The sequence below is a fragment of the Vicugna pacos genome, chromosome 1 (genome assembly GCF_048564905.1).
Source record: "Vicugna pacos chromosome 1, VicPac4, whole genome shotgun sequence".
Taxonomy (NCBI): Eukaryota; Metazoa; Chordata; class Mammalia; order Artiodactyla; family Camelidae; genus Vicugna; species Vicugna pacos.
In genome coordinates, this window is record NC_132987.1 from 62,234,491 (window position 1) to 62,245,898 (window position 11,408).

The 11,408-nt window shown below is 41.6% G+C and overlaps 3 protein-coding genes across 6 annotated transcripts in view; 1 reads left to right on the plus strand and 2 right to left on the minus strand.

Moving 5' to 3' along the window:
• Positions 1–1,002: 1,002 nt before the first annotated feature.
• Positions 1,003–1,902, minus strand: NCBP2AS2 (NCBP2 antisense 2 (head to head)). Its single transcript, XM_015236561.3, has one exon. The coding sequence runs from the start codon at positions 1,745–1,747 to the stop codon at positions 1,448–1,450; it is 300 nt and encodes a 99-aa protein (XP_015092047.2). The 5' UTR covers positions 1,748–1,902; the 3' UTR covers positions 1,003–1,447.
• Positions 1,889–7,176, plus strand: NCBP2 (nuclear cap binding protein subunit 2). 4 transcript variants are annotated; one of them, XM_006200930.4, is made up of 4 exons: positions 1,889–2,053; positions 2,446–2,627; positions 4,902–5,040; positions 5,587–7,176. In XM_006200930.4, exons 1-4 carry the CDS (start codon positions 1,976–1,978, stop codon positions 5,656–5,658), a joined length of 471 nt encoding a protein of 156 aa, XP_006200992.1. In that variant the 5' UTR covers positions 1,889–1,975; the 3' UTR covers positions 5,659–7,176. The 4 variants fall into 4 exon arrangements, with proteins under 4 accessions (XP_006200992.1, XP_072819257.1, XP_072819269.1 ...); XM_072963156.1 differs by lacking the exon at positions 1,889–2,053 and adding an exon at positions 2,161–2,304; XM_072963168.1 differs by lacking the exon at positions 1,889–2,053 and adding an exon at positions 2,161–2,250.
• A 1,753-nt stretch (positions 7,177–8,929) lies between these two features.
• Positions 8,930–11,408, minus strand: part of SENP5 (SUMO specific peptidase 5) — a 40,335-nt gene continuing 37,856 nt past the window's right edge. Inside the window, exon 10 of the mRNA XM_006200928.4 lies at positions 8,930–10,895. Coding sequence (XP_006200990.1) covers positions 10,785–10,895 — 111 coding nt within the window. The 3' untranslated portion in view covers positions 8,930–10,784. The remainder of the gene's footprint in view (positions 10,896–11,408) is intronic.

Genomic DNA, 11,408 nt, shown 5'->3' on the forward strand with positions numbered 1-11,408 from the left:
CAGGAGGAAGCCTCAAATGACAGCATTTGTATACAATGGATTTCCTAATCATGGGTCTATTAGCTGTACCAGTCTTGGATTGGATCCCAGACCTCTAAAATAGGGACTAGGAATCCAGGTAGCGTGTTCCAGGATAGGCAATAGTCCTAACGCCGAGTGGCAGGGAAAGGAGGCAGTGAAGGCCAGGGTAAATGCTGCAGCGAGCTATGATTAAGGACTTGGGCTCTGGAGTTAAACCTGTATCATATCCCACTTGGTAAGGCCCTGGGCAACTTAAGAAGTAGCCTGCACTTCCTCATGTGAAAGTGGTTGGAAGCAGTGAGATAACCCACACAAAGTGCAATTAGCAAATGCCAGCACAGTAGTACTCAATATGTGTTAAACTAGTATTATCAGAGGCCTACAGTCCCCAGGAATCCTAATCCACCTTGCCTGCTAAGTTCCACACTCATACTGAAACCATGGGTAATGAGTTCCATCAATTTTACCTGCCTCCACCAACCAAGGTCATTTTAAGACTTGCACGTCCTTCAAGCAGCATGAAGCCTAAACAATGTTTGCTGGAGTTGTTTTCCAGGAACTTGCAGTCAGCTGTGTCTAATTCAAGATGAACTAGTTAAGACTGGATAGGACCCCTGACCCTCCAACTGGGCATGCGCCAGAGTCTGCTCTGACCTTTTGACATCAGAGGGCTGAAAACTCCACCCTCAGCTGGTGCTGAGTCTCCATTTTCAATGTGCAGAAGCCTGTAGCTTAGTTAACAACTGTGTAGAACTAGATAACCACACCTTTCTCCAATTACCTTTCCCCACACCCCCCACCCCCTCAGACGGCCTTGCTTCTTTATAAATACCCTTGCCTTGGGGAAGATGAGTCTGAGATTAGTTCTCCCCTCTCCTTGCTCGGCTGCCTTGTGAATAAACTCTCTTTGCTGTAAACCGCTGCATCGCAGCATTTGGCTTGATAAGTGGGGAAAAGAATCTGGTCCAGTAACAATACCCATTACTCAGCTCACACATTTAATCACAGGACTTTGGCAACTGCAAGATTGTCTTTCTATCCAGGATCTCCCCTGGAAGTAGCCCCTGCGACATCAGTTCGGAGGCAGTACCATCTGTTACCAGTTTTAGTCCTATTCGCAGAGGGCAGACTCTCTTTCTGGCTGTACTTTGGTCCATGGATCTCTGCTCATGGTGTACCAGGGCCCAAATGCTTTTACTTCTGTCACGCTTCGGGGGTTTTCTTCACACACTGTGCTCTGGTCCAGTTCCAGAACTTCACCAGGGATGTCGGTTAGACCTGGGCTCTCTGATGGGTGGGACTGTAGGCGGACAAACTGAGTCAGGATTCGAAGCCGTGCCCAGTGTCCTGGATGACTCCGTAGCGCGGAGGTCGGGGTCGAGCCCAGAACGGAAAGCAGGCGACCTCGGCCCCGCCCAGCCTGGGTTTAGGGATTGGCTTCCGGGCCCTTCTGGCTACCTGGTGGTGGCCGCGGGCGTTCCTGGAGTCCGCGGCGTAGCTCTCGAGTAAAAGTGTCTCTGAAGCGGGCAGCGCGGCGGCCCAGGGAGGCCGCAGGCCCAGCTGCAAGGGCTCGCAGGCGCCGGGCCGCGTCTTGGCCGCGCAGCTGGGCCTGCAGCAGTGCGAAGGCAGTGAGCTGCGCCGCACGCCGGATGGGCCGCGACTCGGATAGACGCTCCACCAACTGCGGACTGTGCAGCAATGCGGCCAGTAGCCGCCGCAGAACCATCCTTGAAGCGACCCGGAACCCGTAGCACGCAGCTCTCGCTTCTGATCGGCGACTCCCGACTACGGACCACGTTTGCGCCGGCGCCGCCCGGTGACGACACAGCCGCGCTGGGATTGGCCCGAGAGATAGCCACTTTCAGCAGCTGCCTCCGCGTTTCCGGTTCCGGCAGCGCCTGGGTGGCCTCGTTATTCTTAAGAGTGGAGGCATCCTCGGCCACCTCTCTGCGGTATGTCGGGTGGCCTCCTGAAGGCGCTGCGTAGCGACTCCTACGTCGAGCTGAGCCAGTACCGGGACCAGCACTTCCGGGTGAGAAAAGCAGGGCCACGAGAAGGAGAGGTCCCTGGCCAGAACGCCAAGAATCGGTTTGCTCTTGTCTCATTGTGTCGTCTTCCATTGTCTGGTTTCCCGAAACTCTTAGGGAGGCCTCGGCGCCTGCAGAGGAATGGATGCTGAAAGGGCGTTTGGATATCACTGTGTCCCCTCTCTGCCCTCTACTAAAAGGAGTCTGGTCCTTTTATAAGTTCTTCATAGAATCTGAACACCTCTCTTGGCAAGGGGTTTGTGGTGGATTGGGATGATTAGAGAAACTAATTCTTTGGTCAGAATTAATGAAAGTTTTTCCCATACTTAGGGATTCTATTTAAGCACAGCTTTTAAGATTGTGTTGCTTAGATTTTTTTCTCTATTTAAAACTCTAGGGTGACAATGAAGAACAGGAAAAATTACTAAAGAAAAGCTGTACATTGTATGTTGGAAATCTTTCCTTTTATACAACTGAAGAACAAATCTATGAACTCTTCAGCAAAAGTGGTGACATAAAGAAAATCATTATGGGCCTGGATAAGATGAAGAAAACAGCATGTGGGTTCTGCTTTGTGGAGTATCCTTGTCTGATGCAGCTGTTGGCGAAGGGTGGGGCTGAGAGTGGCTGGTTACCTGTTTTGAAAAATGACTGAGGCTATTCGCTCATGAGTGTCCTTATACTTACTACCTCTCCTTCCTTAATCTACTTTTTTTTTTTAAATTGTGAAAGTTTTCTTGTAATGGAGGTACTGGGGATTGAACCTAGGACCTCATGCATACTAAGCACATGATCTACCGCTGAGCTGTACCCTCCCGTCGTCTACACCTACACTGGGAAAGCTGGTAACATTTACATCCTGTTCTGAAATCCACACTTCGTTCGTAGTTGATTAAGAAAAAGGCTTTTGAGAATGTATATGCTCATGGTGTTTCAAAAAGTACCATTTTAAGCCCAGAAACAATCAGTTACAAGTCTCATGGGTCTTTCCAGAAGTAATCCTATGGATGTGTGGTAGTGTACTGCATGGACTTTTTTTTCCCCCACTCATCTTAGAAATTGCTCCATGTTAACACATAGATCTACCTCTTTTTAAGGTAGCTATGTAGTATTTTATTATGTAGATGTATACAGTTTGATCTTATAAGTCAAAATCAAAACTATATTTATGCATGACTACTCTCTCCCTGGAAACTCTCCAAATACTGGACCGTCTGGATTTATCCTGATGTTTTGTTTTTTAACTAATATTTTTATTTTTGGTCATTTTGTGTGAGAAATTTCCTAGACCTGATCAGACATAACATGTCTTTTGAGTTTTCTTTACTGTACCCTGAATCGTTTCTTTCCGTTGTGTTTATGCTGTAAATCTCTTTATTCTGGTGATCCCTGGGTTTCTGATCATAATCAGGGGAAAGAAGGCTGACTTAGTGGAACCAGGTAGAGCTGCTTAAGTTGCTGCCTTGCCTTTGGGACATACGGGTTTCTCAAATGCTAGCTTGAAAAGGGATTTTATTTTGGCATGCTAACATCAAAGACAATGCCCTAGATCCTCCAGACAGTTAGTTCAGAACCCTGTCATTTTATTTTTATTTGCCTTGGATTAAATGCCTTCCTGCTAGCAGGTCGTCTTCCCACATAAAAACCTTTAATTAGACCCTACTTGCAGCCTCACTCCTTATTCAACTTTGAGTTAAAAGCCTCCTGAATTTGCTGTCTCTTCTTTAAGAACCTTCAAGAGTACTTTGTACTGTGACTACTTCATCCATTAGCACTCTTCAGCTTTTACCCAACCTCTAGTCTGCTGATGGCCTCTTCTACTCTTTGGGTCCGTGTTTCTTTTCTGTTGTTTTAATGGGGGCCTTGAGAAGGAACGAAGGAAAAGTTTGCTCATTCTATCAACTTAAACCAGAATCCTCACTTTTGAACCTGTTTTGCACTTTTGATTTTGGAATCTGATTTCTGGGTTCTGCAAGCCTCTTCCACAAGGTATGAGTTTCACCCATGGTGGCAATAGTGTAAAATAGTCCACAGGGGACAAAAGGGCAAAGAAACTCTTAGAAAATAACCAGGCTCTAAGAACTGGGGTGTTTTTGCATTTGCCTTGAAGGTCAAAGATCAACGATCTTAAAGGCAAATACCAGAAAGAGGCTGCCATTCACTGCTAGTGTTTTTTTCTGTTTGCCCTTTAGCATTCATTTTATTCAACAAAAAATTATTGAATGCCCTCTATGTGCTAGGCATTGTGTAGATACTGGACATTGGGATTTCAACAAGTGTTTCCCTACCTGTGTAGTTAAAGACAAGGGGAAAAAGCCCAGATCAGTATTTTCTAAACCCAGTTAATAATCATAATTGCATAGAGATTTTTTTCCTTGAATACCACCCCATAGATTTAGTAGATCTGATGAAATAGGTTTGGAACCATTAATCTGAGTGATACTTCCCTTCTAATGAAATATAATGGCAACTCGTAGGTACTGTGACCTCTTTTTTAGGTTGTTCTTGAATATATAGCTCCAAATTTGGATGCTACTGTTTCCTTGAATAATAGTCCGTGGTTTAAGCCTGCACTGAACATATTTTATATTCTGCAAACCAAAATATAGGACCATAATTAATAGGATTATCCAGAAAATCATGATCAGTGTAGCCATGGATAAATGTCATATCTGAGTAAGTGCTCCTGGACCAACCTCAAACAGGCCTGTGCAAGCCACATTATTGTCTTTGAACTCCATCAGGTTGGATTAGTTTTTGTACTTTTTCTTAACTCAGTTTCATTTAGATGTTTTTTCGTCTGTTTATAAAAATGTCTGGAGAAATGCTAATTCCTTAATAATTATACTTAAGATACTATTCAAGAGCAGATGCGGAAAATGCCATGCGGTACATAAATGGAACTCGTCTGGATGACCGGATCATTCGCACAGACTGGGATGCGGGCTTTAAAGAGGGCAGGCAGTATGGCCGTGGGCGATCTGGGGGCCAGGTATGCAGGAAGGTTCTCCGGGCTCAGCCTTTACCTGGGATTCTGGTCCTAAATGACAAGTGGTTTGTCAGTTTGCATTTGCTCTTTTGAAAATGACTTTGTGGCTATAACCTTGGCTTGAAGTAAATCTGAAAGCCACCCACTGGGGCTGGTAAATTATTTTTTAAAACCGTTAAATAGTATGATCCATACAACCATTATTGGACTTCTGCTAGGGGCTAATATCCCCACCTGCAAGAGTATCTAGAACAAAAGCAAAAATGCACTGAAATGACTTTTACATTTTTATTTTGAGTGTCTTAATATTCTTTGGAATGTGCTATTTTTGAATGCTGGTATGAGCCTGGTGTCTGGTTAAAAAACCATGAGATAGTCTTAAATAATTTTGCAGAACAGTTGAGCTTTATATCAGTTGCTGAAAAATTATGCTCTGCTTCAATGTTCACATTATGACACCTGAAAAAGCTCAGCTGGCTGACATATTTGTGGGGGGCATATCTATTACATCAGTCTTCTCTATACCGTAATGTGTTCTTCTCAATTAAGGTACGAGATGAGTACCGGCAGGACTATGATGCTGGGAGAGGTGGCTACGGAAAACTGGCCCAAAACCAGTGAGTGGTGAGAGCCCCATCATGAAAAACTCACTCCTTTGGCCTTTTGAATTTGACGTGCGTTACCCAAGGTCTGCAAACCTGCCCATTTTTACCAAGCTTTAATCAACGTCTCTACTGAGGTGGAAGCTTCTTCCTGGTTTTCCTCTTAAAATTATTAAAAGGACAGAATCTGAAAGAATGCCTTTAATTCTGTAGTCTTAGAATCTTGGCTGTGTGTCAGATTATCAGAATGATTTGTCACCAGGTCAAAAATTGTGCTCCTTAGCAGCAGATTTAATGTATAATGTTGATCTATCAGCCAAAAACTGCACACTTCTTTTTAAACAGTTGGAAAGAAGTTTTAAAATGTGTACCATGTTTTACATCTAAGTATGTTCATGGTCTACGTCGGGGCCTGGAATTATTGTTTAAAAAATTTTAAGTCTGCATGAGCTGAAGTTTAATAAATGGAGTTTTGCTCTATAGCGCTGCTGTAAATTAGAAACAGATGTTTGACAACTGAATTTCTTTCTGTGTGGAATTCTAATCACTACAAACAAGAATCAAGGGAACCTCCTAAATAGTTGTTACAAAAGTAAGCCTCAGACAGTCCTAGGGGACACCACTGCTTACATGCTTTAGATTTATCAGGAAATTAGGTACAGGACTTGGAGGGTATTTACTAAACATATTTTTCAAAAGATGTGTTTTACCTATAAAAAACCAAGGGTCTGTATTATAGGGAACCTTAAGTCTGAGGGCAGGCGGACACTGTCAATAAGAAACAGATGCAATATCAGGAGCTGTGAGTTAAAACACTGCCTTGGTATGATAAAGGTCGCTGTGACAGCCCTCAGATTTTTTTTCCCCTCCATTTTCGGACTGATCTTGGGAGAGAGTGGGTTTTTTTAAAAAAGCTTGAAGATACAGGAGAAAGCTTCACAAAAACAATCAGAAATGCTTCCCTCTGGAAATGTTTTGGCTAATTCTCATTTGAAGAAGTCTTTTTTTCTCTAATTGTGCTAAATTTCAGAGCCTTGCTAGTGAACTGATGATCTCTACAGATGAGGGAGTCTAGAGGATTTATTTTGCATTTGTAAGCAAGAGACAATTTTTCTAGTATATTATGCTCATTTTAGACTGCTAATCTGTATAATTTTCCCTGATAAAAGTGAAATTTTTTCATCAAGCAACAAAGTATCTCCTAATTTCCAGTAGTTTGAAGTTGGGGCTGAAGTATCTCAATGTGAACCTCTTTCATGTTACAGTAAGTGTATATTTTCTCAAATTTAAACTGGCTATTTGAACTTTAAAAGTGCTATCTATAAATTAGTTGTAAGTACTTAGGAACAAACCATTTGCAAATATTTAATGACATAAATTCATTTTTAAAATCTTTTTACACTGTAGTTTAAAGTAATGTATTTTATATTCTTTTGCACTAAAATATAATTCAGATTTCTATAGGCCTTAAAACCAGACGGTGGTTCCTATTTGAATTGTCTTCTGTAACAGATTTCAATAAAATTGGACCAACTTATCATTGCCTGTGTTTCCTCACCAATAAGACATTGAAATGCTCCTACTCTGGAATAATAATGCACTTTTTTGGGAAATCTGTGAATAATGTGCAGAATTTGTATGTCCATTTGGATTTGACAGTTACCTAATATGGTAGCCACCAGCCACATGTAGCTAGTTAAATAAAACACTCAGTTCCTCAGTCACATTATTCAAATGCTCAACAGCCACCTGGGATTAATGGCTGGTATAATGGGTGCAAATGTAGAACATCTCCATCCCTGCAGAGAATGCTACTAAACACTGCTGTTTTAGGGCAGGCTGCTTACAGCCTACACTGGTCACTGTTCATAGATAAGCCTTGTCATGGCTAGAATGTCACTGGGAAAGAATTGTTACTCACCAAACAAACAGTTCATGTTATTCAACACGAGAGAACACACATTTATAAAGGTGTTTAGTTTATTTTTCAAAAAAATATTTTTGCTAGAAGGTTTGAGTAATTTTACATGATCACAATCTTTAAATAAATTCTTTTTCTGACCAAAAGGTACCATTTAAGTGGACAGCTTCTCTAGGTCTGCTTAAAGTCCAAATACATTTAGCACTTCTGGTGGTATTCCCTAGGTCATCTTAATTATCTACAGGCTGGGAGGCAGAGCCTAGCACATAAAGTATGCGCTTTATAACTGCTGATTAGTTCAGTTTCATAACAAGCAGAGCAGGTAGTCAGTATATCTAATTCACACTATTAACATACTGGTTCTCGCCTGAAGCGTCTGATCCACCCAGAGCTCCCAGTTATTTCTTCTAACCCAGGGAAGTCATGAACCACAGCTACAGAGAGAAAGGGCAGCTCAACTTAGGCTAGTGCTGGCTGTGTCCCTGTTAGGTCTGTTATTGTTTTATTCCAATTATGAATTCAAGATGACCAGTGTTAATAATATTCAATGATAAGTAGAAAATAAAATGCAAAGCCCCCCCCCAAAAAAAAAGATTCAGGGACTACTGGCAGCAACTGCTGCTTTTCCTTTCCTTAAGAGGCTCCCTTCCTTAAGAGAAGGTTGGTTCTCTACGATTTTTGAGAGAACTTAACTAAAATCTACACTCACTGCTAAAGATTTAACAAAAGGAAAAAAGCAACTAGACTAGTAAGTTTGCTGACGGAGAGGACTGAGCAGCTTGTTGAAGGCACATCATAAGCAGCTTTCAGTTTGTACAAGGCCTGCCCTCAACCCCAAAAGCATAAGGTCTGCCCACCTTGTGGGCACTCAAGACAATTCAGTGCCAAGCTAGTGACAGTAAAACAGTAACTGTCTTTTATACCAACAGCCCAGACTATAATTTCAAAAATGTCGCAAGGAAGCAATTATTGCAAACATCAGGACAAATGTCATTCTAATGTAGGACTTGGCCTAAATAGAAGTTTTACACCTAATTACAAGAAGGAGGAAAACCAACTATGTGTGCTAAAACCAAATTTCATGAACAGAAACATTTGAACCAGACTTAAAATATTTGACATTTAGGCTGAAGCATGCTGGACAGTGCACCTCAAGGTGCCCTGTGAAACTGGACATAAAGAGAGACCCTAGACTTGGGACAGCTCACTGTAGGCTCTGCTCATCCTTGCATGCCTCCCTGCTGACAGCATGACCACTCTCAGATTACAGGAAATGGTAACTCGAGCTTTGGGCCTTAAGATTCTTGCCAGAACATAATTCCGTCTCTTCTGCATGCGTGGTTCTGTCAGGAAGTGAGATACGGAGCTCTAAAGTATAAGACATTTTTAATTGATAGCTTAATTACCAAGAAAGAAAATTAGGCAAATATCTTGCATACAGATTTGAAAAATCTCATGTTTGCATAACTATGCCTAAAAACCTCAAGAAGACACCCAACTCACTTTGTCACCTTAACTAATGCTGACACAAACCTACCTGTAGCAGCACAAAATGCCTCTAATCTCAGTCTTTTTAATGAGTTGAAGCACAATAAATACTGACCTGGTTTTGTACTAAGGAGTTTGAGTCTAGGGGACTAGAAAAGTGCTGGGCTGTTTACAATGTAAACACTGGTACTGGTGCTTGGAATGTCTGGGGAAGGAACCCTGCATGTAAACATGTTCTGACTCCACCCTTAATTAGAGCTTTTTAGTTTCAACACCCCACACCTAACTAGGCATAAATCCAAGTATCTTCTGCCATTTACTTGGTATTTTTCTCTATAAGCTACTGAGTTTCTTATATTTGTTTTTCAAAACTGTCCTAGTTCAGAAAAGATAATTGGTTAGTTTAACATGCATCTTTCCTTACTTATATTTTCCAATACCACAAAAAGCTAAAGATGCAAGATCCATTACTTTAATCCTAAGGCAATTAAGGTTGAGGACAGGGCCACTAATGCCTTTCCCCAGAAGATGAGGTTCATGGAAGCAAAAAAAAAAAAAAGAAAAAAAAAGGACCCCTGTGCTGGAATCTCAGGGTTGGTCAAGTGGAGGCCAAATGAGCCCTGCAAGTCGCTGAGATCACTAAAGAAATAAGAGGGGAAAAAATCAAAACATTTGCTGTACTCCTGGCAGAATCAAGTCTTCCTAATTACCTTTCTTGTTTTCCCCTTCCCATCCATCTGCAAAAGACCTGAAGTCAGTCTTCGGTTTTGAATGTCTATATTTTAAATATCCTTGAAATAGAAAGATATTTGGCAAATCTTAATTTCTTCCATAAAGGAAACAATACAAGGAAAGTGACAACTTGTAAATTACTCTTAGAAAGGCTGGGTTCTCATTTGTTTGACCACTAGTTTGACAGATTTTTTTTTTTAATGGGTCAAAAACAAGAAATCCACGGCATTCAGCATTCCAGCAAAAGCCTTCATAAGATTAAAGCATTTATTATTGTTCTTTTTAAAACCAGGATTGAAATCTCTCATGTGTGAAGATTAACTGGACCCCCAAGGTCACTGTCTTTTTCTCATACCTTAATCAACTCTTCCCACAGCAGGTACTGCGCTTACAAGTGTGCCTACGTAAACACTCCAGTCAGTTTATGGCCACTTCCTTTTCACCGTTCAAAAGGAAAGCGACTCTCCTGGAGAGAGAAGTCAGTGAAAAGTCCTGCTGGTAAAGACAAAACGACTGGCTTTGTCAAAACCCCTCCTAGCTACCCTTTATGCCCCAGGGAACATCTACTTTTCTCAGAGTTATGTTGTATCAAAAACATCCTGCATTTTTAGGTTCTGGAATTAAAATTTGAACCTGTGTTCAGTTCACATCTAGCTAAGTTTCAAAAGCTGCACCAAATCTACTACGCGTTATTTTTTTTTTTTTAATACTCTGCACTGCATGCTCTGTCTATATGCATGCGTTTGGATAATAAATATTAAATATGGGGGAGGGGAGAGACACACAGAATCCATAAAATTAAAAATGAAACCAAACTGAACATTAAAAAATAGTACATGGTAGCTGGAGAAATGAATAAGGGCAAAAAATAAATTTGAGGTAACAAGAGTGGCCCAACACCACTGATCTGAAATATCTGTAAAAATTCAAATAAGTGTTTGGAGATTCAAGTAACAAACCATCTGCTCCAACTTGGTCAGACTTCCCAGAGTCCCTGCTGAGTTTCAGTCCATGAGCCGGCACTCACACAGCTCCTTGTAAATCCTCTTCCGCACTCGGGGCATGTCTTCTTGAGAAAACTGGAAAGGCTGCTCTAAGGCGAGGCACTTGCAGTACTGCAAAGGTCCCAGAAACACTTAAGTGGCATGTGGAGTTAGTACCAGCCCAGTGTACCTTACCAGATGCAGATCTCATAGAATAGGCTCTTAGGTGAATGTCAAAGTCTGTTTAAACTTGTTGTAATTCACATTGTTTTAAAACATTTACCTCCAAATTTTGGTCTATTTCCAGGCAAGGATATGGCCTGGGATTCTCCCTCCCTCCTCACTCAATATTGTGAAAAGGGAAGGTGACAAGGGGGCTCTGATTTTTCTCAAGATGCAACCTGCTGAGAATGCAGCTAGACTTAACATGGCCCTTTAAACCTGAATTTGTTCACAAACCCCAGATATTCATTAGTCATATGAATAAGCACATCTTCCAAGATCTTTGCAGTCTCTAAATTCATGGATGACAAACTAATTCCCTTCATAAATGTAATGTGTAACACATTTTTCAGTAGCCCTTTGGGACTACTAAGGGAACCTACAGCATGAGAAAAGCACAGTGTTTGAATGTGGCACTTGTTT

Coding starts and splice junctions, on each gene's coding strand:
- NCBP2 (XM_072963156.1), top strand. CDS start 2,194: ATGCTGAAAGGGCGTTTGGATATCACTGTGTCCCCTCTCTGCCCTCTA. Junction 2,305..2,445: donor AACACCTCTCTTGGCAAGGG/GTTTGTGGTGGA, acceptor TTAAAACTCTAG/GGTGACAATGAAGAACAGGA. Junction 2,628..4,901: donor TGTGGGTTCTGCTTTGTGGA/GTATCCTTGTCT, acceptor ATTATACTTAAG/ATACTATTCAAGAGCAGATG.
- NCBP2AS2 (XM_015236561.3), bottom strand. CDS start 1,747: ATGGTTCTGCGGCGGCTACTGGCCGCATTGCTGCACAGTCCGCAGTTG.